This window comes from Scleropages formosus, chromosome 9 (genome assembly GCF_900964775.1).
Source record: "Scleropages formosus chromosome 9, fSclFor1.1, whole genome shotgun sequence".
In the NCBI taxonomy this organism is placed as follows: Eukaryota; Metazoa; Chordata; class Actinopteri; order Osteoglossiformes; family Osteoglossidae; genus Scleropages; species Scleropages formosus.
In genome coordinates, this window is record NC_041814.1 from 4,158,880 (window position 1) to 4,183,560 (window position 24,681).

The following is a 24,681-nucleotide window of genomic DNA, read 5'->3' on the forward strand; positions in this document are numbered from 1 at the left end:
ACCGCTGCTATCACATGGTCATGTGTTGACGGCAGTTGGACAAACCGCACTCATATCTGAGCAGGAATCAAAATCTTACCAGTTTCTCTCCTCAAAACAACCACAGCTGGGGAAAACGCTTCCTTTTACATTACAGATAATCGTCAAACGCAGATGCGCTGGCAAAATCCAACGTATAGGTGCAGTCATCTATACAAGTCTAAAATTATTTTACTAGTGCTGATAGTTGCGAAAATCCTCCCACCAAACTTGAAAGTAATTATATTAGAAGTATTTGACACCTTTTCATTTCAACACGTATTTTATTCCTTGCACAAACCTTACCCCTTAATCCTTCAAAATTAAAGAACTACGATCCCAGCAAACCGAGGCGCATACATTTTAAATATTAATTTTTATTAAATGTCATTTCAATCTTTGCCGTTTTCTCGCTCGTCAGTCGGGAGATGTGAGGCAATAAGTGAGGCGACTGCGCCGCCTTGTGGCCATTTTACGACACTGTCCACCTCCCCGCCAACATGACAGCGTCCGGGGACAGCAGTGGGTCCATGAAGACAGAAGCGCTGAGCGCCAACCCCATCTCACACACATCCAGACTGAGCCTCCAGTTCTCTCCGAAACATACACATTTTACATACATACATATGTACACGCATATTTATAATTTATTACATTGAATTCTTGTCTCTTCAGGTCTTTGAAAAGGGCCACGAGGTACTGATCTCGACAGGCCAATCGCACAGGTAAAAATACCGTTTTCAGATTAGAAGAACGAAAAAAAAAAAAAAACTTCATTCCAATCAGTCAGTCATGCACAACTCATATCCGTGCTTCTCAGACACACTTTTGCACAAAGGAAGATGAAAAGAGAATACGTGACCAAAAAGAAAAACAGTAATAGAAGTGAGATCAGCTGAGGTTGTCAGCTGTGAGATGGAAATAGAAAGGGGAGGAACTGCTTTTCCGATGGAGTGCGCTGGAGGTACAAAGGCAGGGGGAAACACTGTGGGTTCAGCTAGGGTCACTGCTCATCCAGACACTTTCTCCCCCTGCGAGTGGTGCTACAACTGGCCCTTGGAGCCTTTGGCATGAGTCAAGAGTTTGGCGCTGGGGGGAGTGGAGTGGCTGTCAAAGCTCGTCCTTCTCCATCTGCTGGAAAGCCTCCAAGTCCTCCTTCCAGTCCGCCAGGAGTGCGTCCATCGACTGGCTGGAATCTCCGTCCGCAGCTGGCTCATCCCTGGAACCGACGTCTTGCTGGCCCGGCTCATCTTGGCCCACGGGGTGGTGCTCTTCAGTGCCCATCAGCCCCGGCTGTGCAGAGGGTGCAGAGCTGCCGCGTTCCTCCTCGGGGGAACAGTCCTCCTCCTCCTCGTCCAGCATGTCGCCTCCTGTGTGGGCAGAGAGAGACAGAAGAGTGAGAGCAGGCCACTGTGGACCGCTCAACACATCTGCCGCGACAGTACTCACGACAGAGTGTGGACCACACCAAATATGTCTGACTCCCACAACCAGACACTGGGTACCACATTGTCGGTTTGCAGGGACGTTACACAATAAAAACTGTGATATAAATATCCTTTTCTTAGAGAATGCCAATGAAGTAATATGAATTCAAATAAAAGCAGGAAAGCCAGGTAGAGAGAGGCAGTGTTTGGATATTTACATACCATTAGCTGACACTTCTCTCCAAAGCAAGTTGCAGTGTTAAGTTGCTTACAATTTGACCATTTATACAGCTGGGTAATTTTACTAGAGCAATTCAGGGCAAATAAGGTACGGCAGCAGGAGGTGGGATTCAATTCTGGGTCTTTCAGGGGGAAAGTGGAAGCTCTAACTGCCACACCACCTGCTGCACTAAATACACTTGTGCGACCAGCATTCTGCATTTTTACTTAAACACCTGTGTACCCTGAAGGAAGAACTCTGACTGTGGCTAAAGTAGGGGGGTTGAGAGCCGAGTCCACAGCATTTGCCTGATCGCACTCAAGCACCGTCATGTTGCACTGCCAACATTCCTGTCCAAAGGCATCCGCAGTAAGGCACGTAACACTCAGCAAAGGCCAGGGGTCAAAGGCAGCTCCCACATGTCTTCCCCACTCAGGAGTGACCCCCTTACAGCAGAAGGCATAAGGAGAAGAAAGGAATTAAGTACTTACTGCTCTTCAGAAGGGAGCTGTGCAGGGCTTTGCCCTTAAATATGGCCTCTGCCGTTCCACAAGGGGTGAAATGAAAGAACAGAGGAGAGATGAGGTTATGTGAGAAGGATGGGTTGTAGGAAGGGAGGAATGGGGAGAAAAATGGAGAGAAAAGGGAAAGGAAAAAGGGAGCAGCCTTAAAATAACCTGGTGTCCCCTGTCCAGTCTTGGCCTGCCTCCTTCCCACTAACACACCGGTTTCTTAAGTAGATACTGTTCTTCAACAGTAACTGCCTGCCAGCTTTTACAACGTACCACAAGAGAAATTCACACACCAAACTGAAGATTGGGTTACCTATTCAGGCAGTGCTGGTTTTAAAAAAGGCTATGAAAACAGGTCATCCTGTAACTAACAGCTGAAAAATACTGAGCTATTGAAGCACAAGCCCATCTGCTGGAGAATGGACTGCACGACACCCCCCACCCCCATTGATGATGCTTTCCTCTCCTCGTCCCTCACCTCGGTCCCTTGCTTTGTCACTCAGCAGGACCTCCACTTCCTTGTACTCCCGCAGTGCCTCCAGCAGGATGTTGCCCTCTTTGTGGAACAGGAAGAGGAGTGGCAGAGTGACATCATCTGTGTTGCGCCCGTCCCCTGCCATCTGGAAGAGCGGTGCCGTGTCACTGCTGCTGCCCTCATTGTCATCTGCCAGCAGAAGGAGCGAGACAGATGTCAGCGGAAAAGCTGTGCGGACAAAGAGTGCTGACAGCAAAAAATGGTGAGTCAATGAGCTGATCCAAGGACGTCCGATTTGTTTTCATCTACTCTGCCCACCCCACAGTTCTCAGCAGAACTCTCACCGATGACAATGCCCCCAAGGGCGCCAGCCTTCTGGATGTGCCTGGCTTTCTCCGCAAACATGCATTGCCCACGCTGCAGCAACGCAATGCGGCCCTGCAGCAGGGCAGCGTTGGCAAGCTCCGTACATCCACTGTATGGCTCTGCCACCACCACAAACCCTCGAACCTAGATGAGGACAGGGACAGGAGGTCCACGTGATCCACTGAGAGCATGGCAGGAGAACACTGGCCTGGTCAGAGAGATTCTAATGGTACTCACTCCCGTGCTGCTTTTAGACAGGTCCATGCCGAACTGCGCTGGGCCTGCAGTCAGAACCACTCTGCCAAGGAAAGGCTGAGAGACTATCTGGACAGCACGCGGTGGTAGTTGCTCCTTTTGCTGCTGGCTCGACAGCTCCATCATTTCTTGCATGAAACGGAGACCGTCCTCTGCAGCCACAGCACTCACCGCCTGCAGAAAATCCAGGGTGGTAATATTCCTACTCCACCGAATCAGCATTATTGGCAATTTCCATATTACCTTCCCCATTTTAAACACTGTTTTACAGAGAACGGTACTAAAACTTCTGGTCCACATGTATTGTCTATATTTATAAAACACACACGTGTGTAAAATGCGCGTATCACCTGTGTGGCATGCTGCACCAGCTGCACCCTCCCGTCCTTCAGGTGGATAAGACTGACCCCCATGCGGCGCAGTAGCTCCAGGTGCTCAGGGTTGTTGGCCATGAAGTCTCGCGCTCGCAGAGGAGGGCGGCCCAGGCCCGGCTCACTGGGGGAGAGGGAAACACATGGTACATTCACGCCATGCCTCCACCTGTGCTCTCATGCAGTGGTACACAGAAAGCTACATTCCACCATGCAGAAAAAGCAAGGGCTCCATACTCAGTTCCTGTAGGCTCATGTCACCAAACTCCTCATAAAAGTTCTCTTTGGTGTATTTAACATATACATTGTACAATTAAACATTAAATTTAAATATTAACACTGGGTCATTGTGTTATGAACATTTGAGTTACAAATTTTCAAGGATACAAACATTTATGCATTTGTATTGCATTTTCTTCACTTTAATCCACTGAACTGAAATTTGTTACTGGATAAGCACCAGAATACAGTGACCCTGCACAGGACAAGCGGTTGATGAAAATAAAAAAATATATTAATTAAAAAAATCTTGCACAATTTTTAAAAAAAATTCAGAACAGTTTTTTTTTTTTTTTTTTTTTTTAACTGAAACTACACACACACACATTTTCAGAACCGCTTGTCCCTTACGGGGTCACGGGGAACCGGAGCCTACCCGGCAACACAGGGCGTAAGGCCGGAGGGGGAAGGGGATACACCCAGGACGGGACGCCAGTCCGCCGCAAGGCACCCCAAGCGGGACTTGAACCCCAGACCCACCGGAGAGCAGGACTGCGGTCCAACCCACTGCGCCACCGCACCCCACTAGTCAGTTAATAAACTAATGTAGCAGTTTGAGTTACACACAAACTGAATGACAAACAGGCTTCCAGTCCCAACTGCGACAGTAACTCGAGAACCTAGCATTCATTAAAATTTAAAGCTCGTGTGTCACTGAAGAATAGCCATTACCATCCTACTCATGAGGCAGATATTTACATAGTACAGACAATTCTCTCAGGTTGAGTGATTAAATGAGAGGACAGGGTTCTGGTGAACTGAACACCGCAGAGAGCAAGTCTGAGACGCCCGAAATAAAGAAGTGCACAGCAGTGATGTCACACACTGTCTGTTCCTTTCATTTGCTCACCTGTGGGACACAGGGCGTGGGCAGCTCCTGTCTACGGCAGTCCGGATCGGTTCCCGCAGGCTGCGGGGGAAAGCTGGGTCGGGGAACAGCAGGCGGGTGTTGGGACAGGACCAGTCAAAGTTGGAGTCGTCCAGCTCCTCCCCTGACTAGAGAGTGAAGAAAGTATCAGGAGCAGCCATTTCATATGGTGAAAAGAAAAAGAAAAAAAAAAAAATATATATATATATATATATATATATATATATACACCAAGAGGAAAGGAGAGGGACTGATACCGTGGTATTGGCAGCAGAAAATGTCTGTGAGCGAAAGGCGGTGGAGAGGGACAAGGGAAGGAGGTGAGCCTCAGTGGTGAAGATATAGCCCTCTACATCAAATGGCAGATCTTCTGGGTCAGCAAACAGGAGGAACAGGTACTTGAACATCTCCGCCAGGAAAAAGGAGTCCATACTGGGGAGAGAAACAGCAAAAGGATGCAAGGGAAGAGAGGAGGAGGGTGGGCTGGCTGGCAGTCTACAGAGTCCCAAAATGAAACAGGACGTGTTCACTGCCACAGCACTCCCTGGCACTTCTCCCTCACCGGTCCTCATGACTGCCCGTGCGTACGTCCTTCATGGCTGCAAAGCCACACGGCACACGGGCGAAGCGGTTTAGGTTCTCCAGCACAGTGCGCCCCACCTCCAAGTAATAAGGGTCCCGCGTGGCCTGGGCAGAAGGGATGGGACCAAAGAGAAGTAAATACTGAGCTTCAAGACAAGAGGTTACTCACCAAAGTCTAACCATTATCACCTACTTGTCCACCCCCTCGGGCCCACGCTCACCTTGTATAGGAAATAGGTGCTTTCAGCAAACTCGGGACGCAGCGGGTGCTGTGCCCAGTGCACTCTGAAGTCCGTGGTGAATGCCTGGGGGACACGAATGGAGACAAGACACACGATCAAAGAGATGATGAGAAACGGCAAGACAGAAGCTGACAATGCAGACGACAGCAAAGCAGAGTATGAGAGGTACACGTAGACAACCTCAGGCAGGAAATTATGTTTCTTGGTGACTTGGTACAGCATCTCATGGGTCTCAATCGCAGGTCGAATATCTCCCTTCAACACCTGAAAGAGCAAAACAATAAGGAAAACTGCAAAACAGCAATCAGTTCTACACACAAATAAATTCAGTTCCTGACAGGCATTGATAAATACCCTTTTTGGAACTAAATTTTATGAAAATGTCTTAATATCAGTAATAAATAATGAGCTGTTTTTAAGTGGATCAGTAAATCGATATGAATGGACTAACAGAGCTCAACACCACTGCTCAAGGCAAAGCTACAAATGAGAGTTCTTCGTGCCATATGTGCCACCAGCACGTATGACGTGTCAGCACCCCACCTGCAAGCCTGGGAAGAAGGCCAGAAGCGAATCCATCCAGGTACGTGCTGGGAGCAGAGGCTTGTGGATATGAACGTCCAGCAGCAGGGGTGGCTGGCTGATGTATTTCATGATGGAGGCATAGTGCTTGAATCGAATCGAGAAAGAGCTTCACAACACAGGGCAGACATTTTATAGAAGGAAAAACTGACAGTAACACAAAGAAACCAAACTATTCTGCCACTCACTGCCACTTTTACTCCTTATTTTACTGCCTGTACTAGTTTTATTCCTTTTACCCTATTTCTTCTTTGTGTAACATACCTGGATAACTACTTAGTTCCAGTCTGATTCCCATGTTTCTGCAGTTTTGTCCCTGCCACTACGCTGCTGTTCGGTCGCTACATTGTAGTTTGTATGCTGCTGTAGCCTCACATAATTATTTCACACGGTTGCTCAGCAGGTAGAGCTGGTGCCTCACAGCATCCGGGCTGCACAACTGAAGGTAGGTTTGATCACTGTTCAGGCTGTCTGGAGTTTGCATGTTCTCCCTGTGTTCTCGTGGGTTTCCTCCAGGTACTCAGGTTTCCTCCAATAGTCCAAAGACATGTTTCAGGTATAGTACCTTGCTTTTTTGTGTGGATAGTTAGTAATAGCTTTGTGGAGTATATCTACAGTTGTCAGTTACCTTGGACAAAGGTATCAGGATGAAAAACTAATAAGAGTGTCTGCGGTGCTATAGAGCTGTTATGCTAATGAGGACAACTCAAAAGAAGGTCAAATTGGACAAAGAGCAGATACTAACAGTGTTGAAACGTTGTAAGAAGAGGTCGTCCCCAAGGAGGACGTAGGCTTTCAGCAGGTACTCGTAGTATGAGTCGATGCCGGCCCCGACACCACTGTCTGCAACACGAACACAGGTAACTTTGTCTATAAATAAGCTACAGGAAAAGGGATCACACTAGCAATCTTTTTTAAAATAAGCATTTTTTTTTCCTCTTTAAACAGCAGCACTCATTCTATAGTAAATTTTCTTCCTCATTTCATTCCCCTGCTTTGGACTTCTGCCCTTGCTGTTCCAAGATTCGCTCACCTCTGCGCACCCACTCTCCGGAATGGATGTTGATGGTGGTCCCGACCAGATTGCTGTTCCTCTGTCTCTTTTCCCAGATGAAGTCCAGGGCTCGTCTTGCATGGTTCTGAACATAAGCCAGGTTTTTATGTTTTTTTTTTGCTCAAGATGCTGCTACTGAGTAATTCAAAGGGCATGACAAAATGTTGCTAATGAATCTTGTTTCACAATACAAAGTAACACAAAATTTAGAGTTGCATTCTGTATGCATAGATTTTTAAATTATTCCAAGTCACTAATACACATCTCAATACTCATTGCTGATTTTGAACTCAAGGTGCTACTGTTGAAAGTGACAAATGAGTCGAAACATGCAGCCCCAGTCCATGAGGAAGTAAGACATTTTGGTATCCCTATTAAATATGAAAATGACACAAAGATTGCCAACAAAGTCAGTCTGCATGTTTTGTAGGACAATGCTCCCCTACAAGAGGGGGTGCGGTGGCGCAGTGGGTTGGACCACAGTCCTGCTCTTTGGTGGGTCTGGGGTTCGAGTCCCCCTTGGGGTGCCTTGCGACGGACTGGCGTCCCGTCCTGGGTGTGTCCCCTCCCCCTCCGGCCTTACGCCCTGTGTTGCCGGGTTAAGCTCCGGTTCCCCGTGACCCCGTATGGGACAAGCGGTTCTGAAAATGTGTGTGTGTGTGTGTGTGTGTGTGTACGCTCCCCTACACTAGCAGCAATATAACAAACATGACCACACATTTGTGTCATCATCACGGCGAGAAGCTAGCCAAACAAGTAGCCACAACAGCCATGAGACAAAGACTTTGCAACAGTCTTTTCCAACACACATCCATTGTCATCCCTCAGAGTTAGAGAAGCAAACCATCAGACTACTATTGTGACAGACAAAACAGTTAACATGGATATAGCCAGGGCTGTGGAATCGGTGTACAAAACCTTTGACTCCGACTCCAGTAACCCAATAATTGCTTCTGACTCCACAGCACTGCCCAAAGCTGCATGTTATTTTGGGGGTGAACTTATCCAGCAATTCTAGGTCTAAAGCTATATTACACCTCTAATTTTTTTTTTTTTTTTTTTTGGGGGGGGGGGCAACTTATACGCTGGTATATACAGTACATTTAGTCAGAGTCGGTACATTTCTACCAACTCCAGTAACCCAATAATTGCTTACGACTCCGACTCCCCAGCACTGGATACAGCAATCCATGAAAGTGCACTGCTCCCACATTTTAACTATTTTGCACACATTCTTAATTCAGTGATCCAAAAGGCATCACATGTTCTGCAAGTGAATCATATTCTCAGCCAACTTCAACAAATATGAGCTTTTTTTTCTCCATTTTAGGAACTGCTGTGACACCAAAGTTGTCGATACCAGGGTGGTGGAGTTGTACCGCACTGGGGCCTGTATTACTCTCAACAGCAAGGAGACATAGTGACAGCACAGAGGTCTCAATTACTCCGACAGTGCTGATATGCCTTTTTTGTCTTATCCCTTTGTTCGGCACTCTGTGTCACTATGTGAGAAGAGCACTCTATAAAAATAAATTGAATTAAATAGAAAAAAGACCATTACTACAACACTTCTTGGCCATCTGTTTCTGAATTATAAAACAATACATTAAAAATAAATTTAAGAAAAATAAAAAATAAATTTGATAAAAACAAGAACTGTTCAATTTACTGTATGTTTTACCAATTCTTTGAGTTTCAATTAAAGAAATATATACAGATGCTCCTCAACTAACGATGGGGTTACGTTCCAATAAAGCCATCTTAAGTGGAAAAATTTTAAGTTAAAAAAGAATACAGTACTTCACCTTCCAAACATCATAGCCTAGCCTAGTCTACCATAAACGTGCTCAGAACACATAGCCTATAGCTGGGCAAATGTAAGCAGGACACACACACGGGTGTTTAGTAGACATAATGGGATGCAAAAACACAAAATAAAATGCTTGACACAGTATCGGTTGTTTACACTCGTTGCGTGATCGCTACAGAGACTACGAGCGCGGCAGCGAGCCGCAACAGCCACTCAGTCATCGCCCAGCATCAGGAGAGAGTATCGTACTGCATATCGCAAACGCGGGAAAAGATGGAAGTTCTAAATTCGAAGTACGGTTTCGACCGAATGCGTATCGCTATCGTACCATTGTGATTTCGAAAAATTGTAAGTCGAACCGTCATAAGTAGAGGAGCATCCATACTAGAACCACTGTCTTGTGAAATCTGTATTGAGATAAGAATTGTTTCGTAATCACTGAACATCCAGATAATAATGAGCATAAACTTTAATAGCACACAAGTTAAAAACATGCCAACTACAATGTAGCTCAACTGATGATAGATGGATGCGCTTAGCAGCTGTCAGACTTCATCACCGCCGGCAGAGTGTCTCACCTCAAAAACAGGATTCCCAGTGAAGCGGCTCAGGGCTGCAAATTCCAGGATGATGGTGCCCGCACAGGCTGTACAAGTGTCCGTTTCAGTGCCCGTTCGGGTCTCTGGACCCCTCACACCGTAGCGAAGGTTCACCTACAATGGATGCACAGTATCGACAATCATTACTTAATGCTTTTTTTCCACCTTTCTTATTTTTAATTAAAAGTTTTTTCTCCTGGTTTTATATACCAGTATTCATGTATGCTGGCAAAAACAGTACTGGACTCTGACTCAATTACATGCCTGCATCTGTATCTTTTTCTCTGCTCTTGTACAGTCGGAAAATAAATGGAGTGGGTTGTATTCCTGGATGTATATTCTTGCGCGCTCACTCACCCTCATGTCATGAGACATTTCCGCATGCATTGCTGCCTGACTGTCGGACATCTCTACATGGATCTCTGATCACCACCTCCAACTCAACCTCTCCAAAACAGAGATCCTCCACCTCTCAGCTGGCCTGTCTTCCTGTCACGATCTCTCGATCAAACTGTACAACTCGCTCATTTTGCCTACCTCCTTGGCTAAGAGTCTGGGAGCGACGATTAACTCAAGTCTATCTTTCGCTCAGTACAAAGCCACAACCCGGACCTGCAGATACATCCTGTACAACATCTGCAGGATCTGTCCTTACCTCACAACAGACTCTGCACAACTATTTTGAGGCCATGGTGACATCCCATCTGGACTACTGCAACTCTCTCCTGTCTGGCCTTCCCGCTACTGCCATCAAACCTCTATAGTTGATACAAAACACTGCTGCACAAGTTGTGTTTGACTTGGCAAAGGGTTTCCAAGCATCTCCCCTCCTTGTCTCTCTGCACCGGCTTCTTATAGCTGCCCAGATCAAACTTAAGATCCTGGTTATAGCCTACAAATGCAACTGCTCCCAGCTCTCTACAAGACTTGATCAACTGCTACACCCCAACCAGACTGCTATGCTCTTCCACATTTGCCCACTTGGTGGTCCCACGCACAAAAGGTAAAGCACAAAGGTTTCCGGTTCTGGCTCCGTAGTGGTGCAACGACCTCCCCCTCTCACTCAGAACTGCTGAATCTGTCCACATTTAAAAACGGTCTTAAACCTCACCTCTTTCAGACTCACTTTGCCGATGATCTATTAAGTTCATGCAATGTGTAAATGTTCGTTAACCATAAATCTGAGATTAGGCCCATTAAACAATGGATAAACCTTCGTGCAGTCACTCCTGTATTGTAACGTAAATGTTTATAATGTGTGTGTGTGTGTGTATATATATATATATATATATATATATACACACACACACACACACACTTTCAGAACCGCTTGTCCCATACGGGGTCGCGGGGAACCGGAGCCTACCCGGTAACACAGGGCGTAAGGCCAGAGGGGGAGGGGACACACCCAGGATAGGACACCAGTCCGTCGCAAGGCACCCCAAGCGGGACGCGAACCCCAGACCCACTGGAGAGCAGGACTGTGGTCCAACCCACTGCGCCACCGCACCCCTATATGTTAAATTGTAACGACCCGCGTTACCAAGAGTTTGAGTGGGAAAAGGGGTCTATTGTAAATAGGTGACTTGTGGGAAAACGGAATTAAGTGTTCAATCACTGGGGGGACTTACAGGGAATGTAAGGGGGTGACTGTTTGCCAGTGGGAAAGGCAGAAAGCCTGAGGGGTGCTAAGCAGGCTGGGAAGGCTGGCTTGAGGTGTAGGTCCTCGAACTGAGGGTGTTATTTCCTGGTGTGCTAGTGTTCCAATAAACGTTTGTCATTTTGCTGCCTGTGCGTTCTTCTTCGCCCCATCAAACCCAGAATGCAGCACGCTACATTTACCTTTATTCTCTTAACAGACGCTTTTCTCCAAAGCAACTTACAGTGAATACTATGTAGTGTTTCCAGCTCACACACCTTACTCACCAAGGTGACTTACACTGCTAAATACACTACTTACATCCATACATCAGTGGAACACACTCTCTCTGTCTCACTCACACACTATGGGGGAACCTGAACAGCATGTCTTTGGACTGTGGGAGGAGACCCACACAGATACGGGGAGAACATGCATGAACCCACATTCTTTTGTACCACCCAGGCGTTCTAGGACAGCAGCGCTACTCGCTGTGCCACCGTGCCACCCAATGTTAACTACAATGTTACATATGTGTTATACAGTGTGTGTGTGTGTGTGTGTGTGTGTATGTATATATATATATATATATATAAATAAGGCAAGCAAACAGTTGGGAGAGCGTGGTAAAAAAAAGATTACCAGGAAAGTGATTTGGACTTGCTGATAAAGTTTTATGCAGCTACTCGTGTGATAAACATTGGTTTATATGGCAGAAAGAAACTAACTGTACTTAATCATGTGTCTGCATTTCTCTTCCTGCCAATGTAATACACACTGTATTTTCTGAGATGTACGTCGCTTTGCAGAAAAGCATCTGCTAAAAGAATAAATGTAGTACCGCAAGAAGTGGGGTCATGTTCCTTATTTTTGGAAAAACATGCTGTAAACGGCAGCTATATATGATTCTCTCTCTTTTATAAAAAAAAAAAAAAAAAAGCTGTAAGAGCGTTTTCCAGAAGGATCTTCCGTGACTCCCTGTTAGAAGGCAATCCACTGTAAATAATGGGAAAAGATGACAGACGTACACACTGTACTGTTTAAATATTTAAACCGCAACATCTATAATGTATGTCCAGACTGGCTTTATAAAAGAGTCTTGTTTTCAAAACAGTTTGATAGTAACATATTCCTCTTGTTTATGGAGTATTATCAAATATGTAGCGGCGCAGTGGACGCTAAAAGAGTCCGACACTGAAGAGTTTACATTGTCCACTTAAGGTTGCAAGCAAGAAGGATTTTTGGGCCTAGAGAGAGCATAGTACTTCACAATTCCTGGAATGTGACAGGACGTCTAGGAGGATGGCCCAAAGCGAGAAAAGGAAAGAGACGGAAGCAACATGTTAGTTACACATTTAAGGTCAGAACAAGTCAGAAGTAGAAAGAACGAGTGATTACAACCTACGAAAGGGGTAAACAGGGAAAAGCCAAGCGGTCAACAGACACACAGCACTGAGGCAGAGTGACGCACCATCACTTCGCTTGGCATAAAAAGGCTGCAGTTTATAAATTAGTTAAGGGACAGCTGGTAATGTAGTGGTCAGAGTTGCTGCCTTTGGAGCCAAAGGTTGCAGGTTCGGTCCCCACCTCTGGCTGTAGTACCCTTGAGCAAGGTACTTACCTTAAATTGCTCCAGTAAAAAAATTACCCAGCTGTATAAATAATAATAATTACCTAATTAAATAATTGTAACCTTAACCTTGTAAGTTGCTTTAGAGAAAAGCATCAGTTAAATGAATAAATATAAACTGAGAGCTCCATTAGTCAGTGAACTCTCCAAATCAAAATCAACTTGATTACACACAGAATAACTGAACTACTTTTATTTTTCTCAAATTTGTCAATAAGCAAGATTAAAATAGGTTCCTCCTGGAAGAAGCTCTGCAAGCGACCTTGAATTTTTCGCAACCCTAAGAAACGAAAAACAGCACATCCCTTTGTAAACAAAGCCAACGTGGAGGATCGTAAGCAATAAGAGGCTTAGACAAATAAGCCCAAGAAATCCATCTCAAACAGTCCACATCAACAATAGTAACTTAAAATACCTCCAGGCCTGTACTGATAACTCATGACACATTCGCAGAAAAGGGATGCGATGTTTAAACTTGAGGCCAGTTCCTTACAAATCCGCTCAACTTTGTTTCTGCTTCAAGCAGGATGTGTGATTACGTGCAAATGTAGGGAGGATTATTAAATTGTGTGTTGCCTTAGCCTTTTTTTTTTTTTTTTTTTTTAAATGCCTCTCAAGTGACCTACATGCTATTTGAGACATTTTGAAAAGAAAGTTACAGGTCAACAAAAGTCTAAAGGCAAATTGAGAGCTACACAGCACGTCTCAATTAAAATTAAAGGCATCCAATATGTCCTCAGGGGTTTTTGGCTCTGAACAAACATCTTACATTTACATTTATTCATTTAGCTGACGCTTTTCTTAAAAGCGATTTACAGTGTTAAGGTTACAATTATTACAGTCACAAGCTTACAACTATTTACACATTTATACAGCTGGGTAATTTTACTGGAGCGATTTCAGGGTAAGTATCTTTCTCAAGGGTAGTACAGCTGGAGGTGGGGATCGCACCGGCGACCTTTGGGTCCCAAAGGCAGTAACTCCAATCACTACGCTACCAGCTGCCCCTGTTCTTAATGTTTGAGATAAAATAACAGGAAACAGAATGTTACCCAGAGCTTATTTCCCTTGACATAATTCAGATCTATATACTATAACAGCTCTCCGGGTTTTATCAACCATTCAGGAAAGTATTGTAATTATAATTTCATGGAATACCACCATGTTTATCTTAAAAATATTAATCTGATTTTTGACCTTTTCATTGTCAATAATTTGATGAAATATGCACTGAGCTCAGCTACTCCAATCTGTTCATGAAAATCTGGCAGTGGAGCACTTGAAAGGCAGCACTGAAGGCTAGAACCTCAAACACAGAGACTTATTATAGGAAATGAAGATACAATTTAAATCTTTCACAAAAGTCAATTCAGCAATGTGGCAGTTTGACCAGTATTACCTAAAAATGAATGGAGGCTCATGTTCCTTGGTATTCAGGGAAGTGAGGTGTTGGTTTGAGACACGTTTAAAGTTTCTCAAGTCAAATATGTATTTGCTTTCATGCTTCAGAGCACAGCATGTGTCGAAGAGTGAGGGACATATCCTGCAGATGAGTCACGCTACAGATATCTAGTACTGACTGGCTCAGCAAAGGCAAGTAGCTCTTTCAAATCCATTGTTAATGGTGGATGTATTGTGCAGTTGAACTGAGGAGGCAACGAAAATGTTTTGTTTTACCAACTGTTTCTATATATTTACACACACACACACACACAGTATCTAGTATTTAGAATAGTGTGTTTAATTACAACAATACCAACAGACCAGAGGCAGAGCTGTGGTTAATTTAATGATGTGTGTTTTAGGAAGCTAAATTATAGCTGCAGAAAAAGAAATGTGATCATTCTAAAATGACTGAAGGCTTCATCCATCCATCATCATCAACGGTATACCCTAATTCAGGGTCATGGCATTCCAGGCCTATACTGGAACTATAGGGTTCTTTGGCAGGCCGGGTACAACCTGGATGTGATGCCAGCCTATTAGCAGGGAAGTCTCTCACTCACTCACTCACCCACCCACCCACCAAGAGCCATTTATAATCACCAATCCACCTGATACACGTCTTTATAAAGTGTGTGGGCGGGGGGGACTGAAGCATCAAGAAGAGAAAAAAGAAAAAAAAAAAAAAAAAAAAAAAACACAAAGACATGCTAACTCCACACAGACTGAGCTGAATCCAAACCCACATCTGAAGCTACAACAGAAAAACCTTCAAACATGGTAAGTGACAATGTGGATGGATTAGAGAATAAGATGACAACTTCTAAGGAATAATCAGTAGTATGAAAGCTATGTTGTGAAAAAAAAATCTATTTGCTGAAAGCATTAAAACAGGAAGCCAACAAGCTAGCATAAAAATGTTGCCCTGCAAGACAGACGAGAGCAGAGCACATGAACACTACTACTGGTCCACAGATGGGAGCCGTACAACATGTTCGTCCAGGAAGTCACATGTTTTTAGTGTGATTTCCACTCATTCAGACAAAACGCAAGAGTCTTGTAACAAATTTTAAGTTGCGTATTTAATGTCACTATAAGCGCTGAATTATTTCAGTATTAAGCCCTCTTTTCCATTGTTCTCAGTGAACTTGCTAATGCTGAAAGTATTTTAATATGACCAGAGGCTGCACTTTTACTATAGTGCCACTAGCTCTCCCCTACAAACAATACCTTGATCTGCCTCTTTGACTTGAATCGCTCTGATCACTTGAATACGTCAAGGACGCATTAAAGGCCAAAATACTTAACATATTAAAAACTTACTGAGTGCATTAAGAGTTTAGACAGGCCAACAAGGGTGGGGAATGTTAATCTGCACACTGCTATATTGTTTCTACCAAACAGGTTGCATCTCTCTGCCTCAAAACAAAATAGTCACAAGAATATAATACCACAACGTACAACTTAACCACTGGATCTCTAAAGCATGTATAATGAAGGAAATGCATAAGTAGCACTACGTGTGTAAATGCTCACCCTAGGGTAGGGCAGGCCACTGCTGGTGTTGAAGGCAGGCAACAGCCGGAGCCCCAGGTCCTTGGCCATGTGCAGCAGCTCATCCTTGTACCACAGCATGTGCTGCCCCCCTTCCTTAAGCAGCAGGGCCATGGAATGACCTCCCAGCAGCCCACTGAAGTGGGGAAAAGATAGAAAGTTAGAGATCTGTGTCATCCTCCATCCTGTAAAACAGAAGGGTCAAACTCAGCCCAAGAAGGTATGTTTTACTATCAAAACAATTTTCTTTACCATTTTAAAGCTACACATCCACAAACTTTAAAACACATCAACACATATCAGCCATGGCTTTTTTTCAAATTATTTTTTATTTTTTCTCCTGCATCTGCCATTTATTGAATTCTCGGGCACTCTCAGCTAAGCCAAATCCTCTCAAGACCCTCCTGCACCCCCTCCGTGACCTTACCCCAGCACACGAATGTTGGTCTCGAAGACGGATACGACAATGTCATTGTCCAGTCGCACATCTGACAGCACCCTCCTTACAGCAGCCTCAAATTCGGCAGTTTTGTTCAAGAGCTGAAGGGACACAGAGGGATCAGGAAATAAACTGGGCGTACACATCTAAGGCTGTTAAGAATATGCACTTCAACTTGTGTCACACAGCCAACACCAACCATCTCTATATCACTCACCGCCAGGGTGTCAAGGGTATCGATGAGCGTAAGAGAGAATCTGAAATGGAACAGCAAAGCACGTCACATACTGGAGGAAGAGGAACTACATGCCTTCTATGAGCCTTCTCTGTATCCATCTTTAACAGTACAGATATTTCTTTCAAACAAAAGGTAACACACTGTACCAGGGCATTGTATGGCATGAAAACCCGTTGTGTCGTTACTTAGCTTATCTCAAGCTGTCTATCAGACAGTGCCAGCCACACCTCAGCACAGAGCACTTACTTCCCCAGTGCGTCGTCTATGTCCCCTCTACTGGGCTCCAGCCCCCTCACCCTTCCCCGGCAAGTGAGGGGCATTAGTTCATCCGCTGGATATGCATGGTCCTGTCAGAGAGAGATCAGCATCATCTCACCACACATCTGTGTGTTTGTGCAGTGCAAACAGCTATGTGGAGTCTTCCAGATTCATGCTATCTAGGAACTGATTTTGAAAGCAGAGAAATCTGAAATACTTTACAGACTTTATAACACAAGGATTTATTACCTCTCTCCTTTTAGTGAGACAGTGCTATGATCAGTTGTTTCCCTGCACCACAAACGGCCTTTAATATAATGTAATACCCAACGTTATCTCAGGAACCTTTAACCCCATTACAAGTAACCACAACACTTGCAAAATCTAAACACCTGTCTAACCACCAAATATCTTGGTGAACAAGGTATGGGTTGATAACACCACAGAGTTCACTGGAAGTCGCTTTGGAGAAAAGCATCTGCTAAATAAAAGTAAAATCTTAACACTTCTTGCAGATAAAGTTAAACTGGTACAAATAAGCACATTAGATTACAACAGGCTAAGCAATGGTGCAGTAACACTTAGCGAACAGTATATTTGTGCAACAAACATTTTTCTCCAGTTCTAAAAAACAGTCTGAGATGAAGTGTCTCCAAATTAGAGCGTGGGACATACCATGTAGTTCTGATAAGCGTGGTCAAACATCTCCACCACCTGATTCCTACAGGGAAATGGACAGAGCAACTGATAACGGCATTCGGCCTCCCCTGGAAACCTACTTGTTGCCTCAATCATTAACCTTTATTTATCTAACACTTTTGTCCAAGGTGACTTACAATGTTATAAAATCAAACATTACAATGAATTACTTATTTATACAGTAACATATGCTTAGGGTATCAATTCAGGACAAGTATCTTGGATCAAGGTTACAACAGCAGAACTGGGATCTGAACCAGGAACCTTCCAATTGGAAGGCTGTAACCAGAACTCCACCTGCTGTCCACGACAAGCCTTCCTTCCAATCCACCCTTGGCAGCATGACAGCACTCACCTGAGTCTCTGTCTCTCCTCACGTGGCATTGCCAGGCTCCCCCTGAGCACTGTCCCCAGCAGCAGAGGGAGCAGCAGAGAGGGCCTCATGGCCAGGTGGGATCGCCACACGGTCCGCATAGCTGTCAGCCTGGCTCTCGGTCACAGAGCACTGATCGCCAGAGTCACACAGACATGCCCCACTCCGTCTGTCAAGGCGATCGCGCAAGTGTGACAGACTTTTGAAGCAGGCCTTCTCCAGTATTGCGGACGCCCACTGCCTGGATCCCCACGGGGGGGGGGTTCTTGAACAATGCCCCGCAACCCTGCTTTTTACACCTCTGCCAACTGCAGAGTCCTCAGTGACTCGGGGAGCATATAGCCAGTGGTCATCTGTCACGCTGAAAGGGTGGACACAGCCAGAGCCCAAACCTGCCCCCTTCTATGAGAAAGTTCACCACTTAGCCACAACAGCATCACAGTTAGTGACATTTCTTGCAAAAAAAAAAATAAAAAAATACACTGAAATAAATCTGTCTGCAAAATCACCCAGCAATGAGAAAAACAAAAACTCAAGTACAATTATTACGATCAATTATTAACCTAAATGGCAGAGCTACTACTCTGCCTGGCCGGCTGAAGTCCAGGAGTCACACAGTCAGCTGTCAAGACAGAGGTAATAATAATAATAATAATAATAATAATAAAAAACTTCAATAAGGACCCGCTGAGTCTGAGACAGTGAACAGAGGTCAACAGCGGCTCTCTCTCTGGACAATGAATGTGCAATCATTCGGACCCGATCACCACACCAGCCGTTTCCTGAGCAGAGATTAACAGTCCTTGTCGGACACACGGGGTGTGCTCGAAGAGGTCCGCTCCCTACCCTGTCCTGTTCTGAGTCTCGAGTCTAGCTGCCGCCGGTGCCCACAGCTGACAGTGACACGAGTCCCTCCGTGTGCCCGCTCTCAGTGCTCATGCCCTACACCACCGCTTTTCCGCGGATCTCCGTTCGCTTTCATCAGTTCGCTTTGTTCATGATGACAGACTGAGCCCGGTGGCGGATGACTGGGCTCCTGTCTCCTCATCATCGCGCTCCGCGCTGCTGCTGTCCCTCACCGTCCCGACCCGGCCGGGGGCCGTTCCGGCGCAGCAAGGAGTCCCCGGAAAACGACGATCGACAACCGATCCTCGGTGGAATCGTAGCGTGACTTCGTGGCAAGGAGTGTCTCTCTTCACAAACACGCGTGAAGTGTGTTTTCCCTTTCTTTCCGCGCTCTGTATACTCCGCTCTTTCCCTCGGCCCGCTCCGCTGCCGTTTCCCAGAGTCCAGCTGGCGACACCAGCACTACCAGGTCTTCGCTGACGTCCGTATCCGGGTAACATCCTTGTCTTCGCCCCGCCCACTTCCCCCCTTTACAGCCCCGCCAGCAGCTTCGCTCACGCCTGATGACGTGGTCCGATGAGCTCGGCGAAATGCCTAACAAATAAAGGTGGAAGTGTCTCCATAAAACGAAAAACTTTTTTTTTTTTTTTTTTAAAAAAAGGAAGTGAGCAGGGCTCGGTGCGGTACACCCTTGCAAAACATTCCCCAGAACACCATGTTTGCATGATGGTTTCCTTGATACTTGTCAACGTGTTCAAAGTAAATGTTTGAGTTTGAACTTCAACTTGTCTTTTTTTTTTTAAGTCGAGCTTGTATAAGAATCTAAAAACTCGACACATTATGATTATCAACTCCTGCACTCTTGTATGTCACCTCCGTCAGTTGCCAGCCAAATAATAAAAATGACTTTATGCATTATTTGGCATTATTCTGAATTACTTTTAACATTATACATTCTAAAATATAGGTTACCATAGGATACGACAGTTGCATAGGCTACAATGTTGTCCACATCAGTCTCAGCAACTGAGAATCTGCAACAAGATAGCAGCTGCTCACTGCTTTACAGAGCTGAGAATTGGGCATTTGGTTTATTGAGTCCAGGTGTGCTGATAGTTCAGTGGACCTGGAGTGGCACTTGTTCATTAAAGGTATTGTCACAACTCCCCAGGTTGTGACAGCTGCCAAAAAAATCATAGTAGTTGCTGACAATTACTTGGGTCTAACCCTTGTGTCAGACAAAAATATTCTGTAATCAAATATAAAGAATGCTTCAACAAAAGTTAAAAAGTAAACCGGTTTTATATTTTGTTGTTCAGATCCTTGTGCTTTAGAACTGGGCTGAAGCTGGAATCTAGAGATTCAAAAATAAGTACAGCACTACACATGTAATTATTAGTAATGGAATTAATTTTTATGAAACACACTGGTATAACAAGGAAAACACATTTACATGTATTCATTTCACAGCTGCTTTTTTCCAAAGTGATGTACATCTCAGAAAATACAGTGTGTGCATTACATTAGGGAGAAAGACTTAGATGCAGACATGAGATTAAGTACAGTTAGTTTCTTTCCACTATATAAATCAATGTACATTGCATGAGTAGCTGTATAAAACTATCCAAATAGAGAATTCCATCCCGCTCTTTTTTTTTTTTTTTTAAATATACATATATAAACATTTACATTACATTGCAGGAGTGCCTGCGTGAAGGTTTATCTATTGTTTGCATGATCTCAAAGCTACTGTTCATGAACATCTACACATTACACAAACTAGATAGATCATGGTCAAAGTGAGTCTGGAAGAGGTGAGATTTAAGACCATTTTTAAATGTGGACAGAGATGCAGCAGTTCCGAGTAAGAGGGGGAGTTCGTTCCACTACAACAGAGCCAGAACGGGGAACCTTTGTCTGTTACCTTTTGTGTGTGGGACCACCAAGCAGGCAGATGTGAAGGAGCATAGTCTGGTTGCGATGTAGCAGATGAACTGCTCCCAGCTATCCACAGCACTTGAGCCATTGATGCTTTTGTATGCCATAACCAGGGTCTTAAATTTGATCCAGGCAGCTATAGGAAGGTATCAGGCAAATACGGCAAACCAGAAAGACCTGTGAAGGACAAGGAAGGGAATGACATCATGGGAAAAGACCAACTTAACAGATGGGCAGAGCATTTTGACAAATTGCTAAACAGACCCACCCAAGCCAACTCCTACCATCCAGCCAGCTAAAACTGACCTTCCCATCAACTGCAGTAGGGCCACCAGAGAGGAAATCAAAAAGGCAATACTGAAACTGAGGGACTAGATGACATCCCTGCAGATGCACTTAAGGCAGATGTAGAGACTACTGTAGAGCTGCTGTACCCACTCTTTGGCAAGATCTGGAAAGAAGATGTATCAACAAACTGGAAAGAGGGCTACTTCAAGTTTCTCAAGAAAGGTGACCTTAGTAAATACTCCAGTTACAGAGGGATCACTGTAATTTGTGTTTAGACAGTTTTTAAACAGTCATCCTGGAAAGAAAGACGCAATTGACCCCCAGCTGAGGGACCAACAAGTAGGATTCAGAAAGAACCGATCATGTGCTGAACAGATCACCACTCTCAGCATCATCGTAGAGCAGTCTTTGGAGTGGAACTCCTTACTGCATGTCAACATTGTGGATTATGAGAAAAGTGTTTGACAGTGTGGACAGAGACCCTGCAGAAACTGCTATGGCATTATGGTGTCCCCATCAAGCTGTTCAACAGGATTAAGAGCAGCTACAATGGAATGAGCTGCAGGGTCATCCATGATGACCAATTCACCTGACAGTTCCAGGTCAAGACTGTCAGTGTCAGGCAAGGATGTCTGCTGTCTGCAGTGCTCTTTCTACTAGGCCTTGACTGGATAATGAAGATGTCCACAGAGCAGAGAAGGAATGGAGTCCAGCGGTCACAACTGGAGGACCTGGACTTCACGGATGGCACTGCTGGCTCACAAACACCAACAGATGCAGGAAAAGATCACAATGCATACAGACAACTAGGCCTCAAAATCAACAAGGAGAAGAACAAGATCATGAAAGTGAATACAACCTACCACACTCAAAGGTAGTGCACTGGAAGAGGTGAAGTCCTTTACCTATCTGGGGACGGATCATCAATGAGCAGGGTGGCACAGATGCAGACGTTAAAGCAAGGATCAGCAAGGCTAGAGCAGCCTTTCTACAGCTCAAGAATATCTGGAGCTCCAGAGAAATATCACAACACACAAAAATCTGACTGTTCAACTCCAATGTTAAGTCAGTGCTGTTTTCTGGTGCCAAGACATGGAGGATAACAAAAAACAACCAAACAAAGTCTGACATTCATTAACAATTGAAGAATCCTCCAGATCCATTAGTCAGACAAGATTAGCATTGCCCATTTATGGCAGAAGATAGCAATTACCAGCATGAATCAAAATCAGAAGAAAAAGATGAAGATGGATTGGGTACATGCTAAGAAAAACAGCGTCCAGCACGACCAGACAGGCCCTAATGTAGAACCCCCAAGGGAAGAGAAAAAGATCGTCCAAGAAATACCTGGCTACGGGACCTCCAGGCAGAAAAGAAGAAGATGGGCCTCAGCTGGAGCAAGCTAGAAGCAAAGGCACAGGATTGAGGATTCTGAAGTCTCTTGTTGACGACCTGTACCCCAGAAGGGGTGATGGGGTCTAACTAACTCAGCTATAGGAAGCCAATGCAGAGAGACGAGGAGGGGAGTGTGAAAGAATATTTTCTCTTTCCCATACAGCTATAGGAGACCCTGAAAGAAACACATTCAGACACAGACTTTTCACAACAACATCGGTCGATGGGAGAGCCCCAGAAATTGGGTGTCTCCCAGATCACTCTTAATTGCCTGCTTTTATTTGCCAAGCTCATAGATAATTCATTACAGGGAGTTACAGTAGGCATGTCAATATTTTCCTGCCTTTTTACTTAGGAACTTTCTGCTTCTTTTTTTCTCAAAATCCCTCACTCTAAAGCTGATCTATCCAACCCCCATCATCCAGCTTACCCTAAACTGACCTCACTCCAGGCAAGGCAGTACCGCCTGCCTTTTATGAAATGCTCTTGGTGCCCACAGCTTGCCTTTATCAAATAACCTCTGACCTGGTGCCTGGTACAGCCTGCTTCTCACACAATGGTCTCACATTTCACAGCACAAAGAACAGCCTTAAACCCAGTACAAAAATATTACCAATTACCGTGGTTAATTTCTACAATTATAACAATTTCTATGACTACTAAAGAACGGGGGGGGGGGGGGGGGGGGGGGGGGGGGCGCGGTGGGTTGGACTGGGTCCTGCTCTTCGGTGGGTCTGGGGTTCAAGTCCTGCTTGGGGTGACTTGCAATGGACTGGCGTCCTGTCTTGGGTGTGTCCCCTCCCTCTCCAGCCTTACGCCCAGAGTTGCCGGGTTAGGCTCCGACTCCCCGCAACAAGTGGTTCAGAAAATGTGTGTGCGTGCGCGCGTGTACTAAACAACTAAGTCAAACAACTTTTGCAGCAGCGTTCTGTATCAGCTGTAAATGTTTGATGGTAGTACCTAGGAGGCCAGACAGGTAAGAGTTGCAGTAGTCCAGACAGGATGTCACCATGGCCTGGACAAGTAGTTGAGCAGAGTCCACAGTGAGACAAGGACAGATCTTGCAGATGTATTGGCAGACCCCGGTTGTGGCTTTGATATGCTGAGAGAAAGATGGACTTGAATCAATCGTCACACCCAGACTCTTACCCGAGGAGATACTTAAACTGAGTGGGTAGTCCAGCTTGATAGAGTTCACGACAGGAAGACAGGCCAGCTTGGAGATGAAGGATCTCCATTTTCCAGAGGTTGAGTTGTAAGTGGTGATCTGACATCAATGCAGAGATGCCCAACAGGCAGGCAGCAATGTGCACAGAAATGTCTGATGCTCCAGGTGAGAACAAGAGGAAGAACTGGGTATCATCAGCACAGCAGTGGTATTTGAATCCATGGGCAGCGATGACAGCACGAAAGGAAGAAGTGTACATTGAGAAGAGCTGAGGGCCCAGTACAGAGCCCTGCAGGACACCAGTTGAGAGAGACAAAGGAGAACAGGCGCTCCGCCAGATTACTTCATAGGATCTGTTTGGTAGGTAGGACTGAAACTATTTTAGTGCTGTTCCTTTGAGGCCAAACTGACCAAGAAAGAAGAGTAGAATCTGATGGGTAACAACATCAAATGCAGCCAGTATTATACAAATATTAGCCTTTTGAATCATTAAATAAGAGAAAATGTATTAACCAAATTTTGTTTATAAACTAACAAATTATACCATTAATTAACTATTTTAATGATACCAAAAAGGAAAAACTGTAAGCTGAATTCTGGCCAAGTACAGACAGGGCTGGACCAAGAATCCAATGTCAGACTCAACGGACAAAGCAAGCAGTTGTGACTAGGAACATAAAGCTGGGCTAGGACACAAAGTAGGCTCAAGAACCAAGAGAAACCATTGTCTCACATAAAATCACCCCCCAGAAGTTGTACAGCAGTGCTCTTTATAGTGAGGTGCTCTAACTGAAACCAGGTGCTCTAACTGAAGCCAAGTGCTTCTGGTTGAGGTGCAGGCATGGTTGTGACAGATATAAATGAAATAACACAAATTATTCAATTCCATATATATACATTTTTTTTAACTCTTTTTCTACAGATCAGAATGGATTACCAGCCCACCAAAGGTGTCTGGTTCCACACACTGTCCAACCTGACAAGAAAATTTCTCCATTAATCATTTCTGATGATTAAAATCTTTAATCAATCAATCAATCAATCAATCAATCCTAAAAACTGTCATGCCACTAATAAAATCTAAAATAAAAGGATAAAAAACAAAAAGACCAA

General features: G+C 44.7%; 1 protein-coding gene across 2 annotated transcripts; it reads right to left on the bottom strand.

The window, feature by feature from the left end:
- Nucleotides 1-282: 282 nt before the first annotated feature.
- Nucleotides 283-19,248, bottom strand: edem3 (ER degradation enhancer, mannosidase alpha-like 3). Of its 2 annotated transcripts, XM_029254708.1 has the most exons (21): nucleotides 17,916-19,248; nucleotides 17,537-17,582; nucleotides 16,850-16,950; nucleotides 16,583-16,622; nucleotides 16,354-16,466; nucleotides 15,909-16,062; nucleotides 9,640-9,774; nucleotides 7,231-7,336; nucleotides 6,943-7,040; nucleotides 6,159-6,284; nucleotides 5,796-5,879; nucleotides 5,595-5,678; nucleotides 5,354-5,478; nucleotides 5,049-5,223; nucleotides 4,774-4,919; nucleotides 3,624-3,768; nucleotides 3,256-3,447; nucleotides 2,997-3,162; nucleotides 2,656-2,841; nucleotides 2,157-2,204; nucleotides 283-1,388 (listed from the first exon to the last, which is right to left on the bottom strand). In XM_029254708.1, exons 1-21 carry the CDS (start codon nucleotides 18,032-18,034, stop codon nucleotides 1,129-1,131), a joined length of 2,649 nt encoding a protein of 882 aa, XP_029110541.1. In that variant the 5' UTR covers nucleotides 18,035-19,248; the 3' UTR covers nucleotides 283-1,128. The 2 variants fall into 2 exon arrangements, with proteins under 2 accessions (XP_029110541.1, XP_029110542.1); XM_029254709.1 differs by lacking the exon at nucleotides 2,157-2,204.
- Nucleotides 19,249-24,681: the final 5,433 nt, after the last annotated feature.

What these genes read in the sequence shown, in the direction of transcription:
- edem3 (XM_029254708.1), bottom strand. Translation starts at nt 18,034, where the DNA reads ATGCGGACCGTGTGGCGATCCCACCTGGCCATGAGGCCCTCTCTGCTG. An exon ending in TCTTACAACGTTTCAACACT is followed by an intron (nt 6,285 to 6,942) that starts GTTAGTATCTGC and finishes ATTCGATTCAAG; the next exon opens with CACTATGCCTCCATCATGAA. An exon ending in TGACAAAGCAAGGGACCGAG is followed by an intron (nt 2,205 to 2,655) that starts GTGAGGGACGAG and finishes GTGGAACGGCAG; the next exon opens with AGGCCATATTTAAGGGCAAA.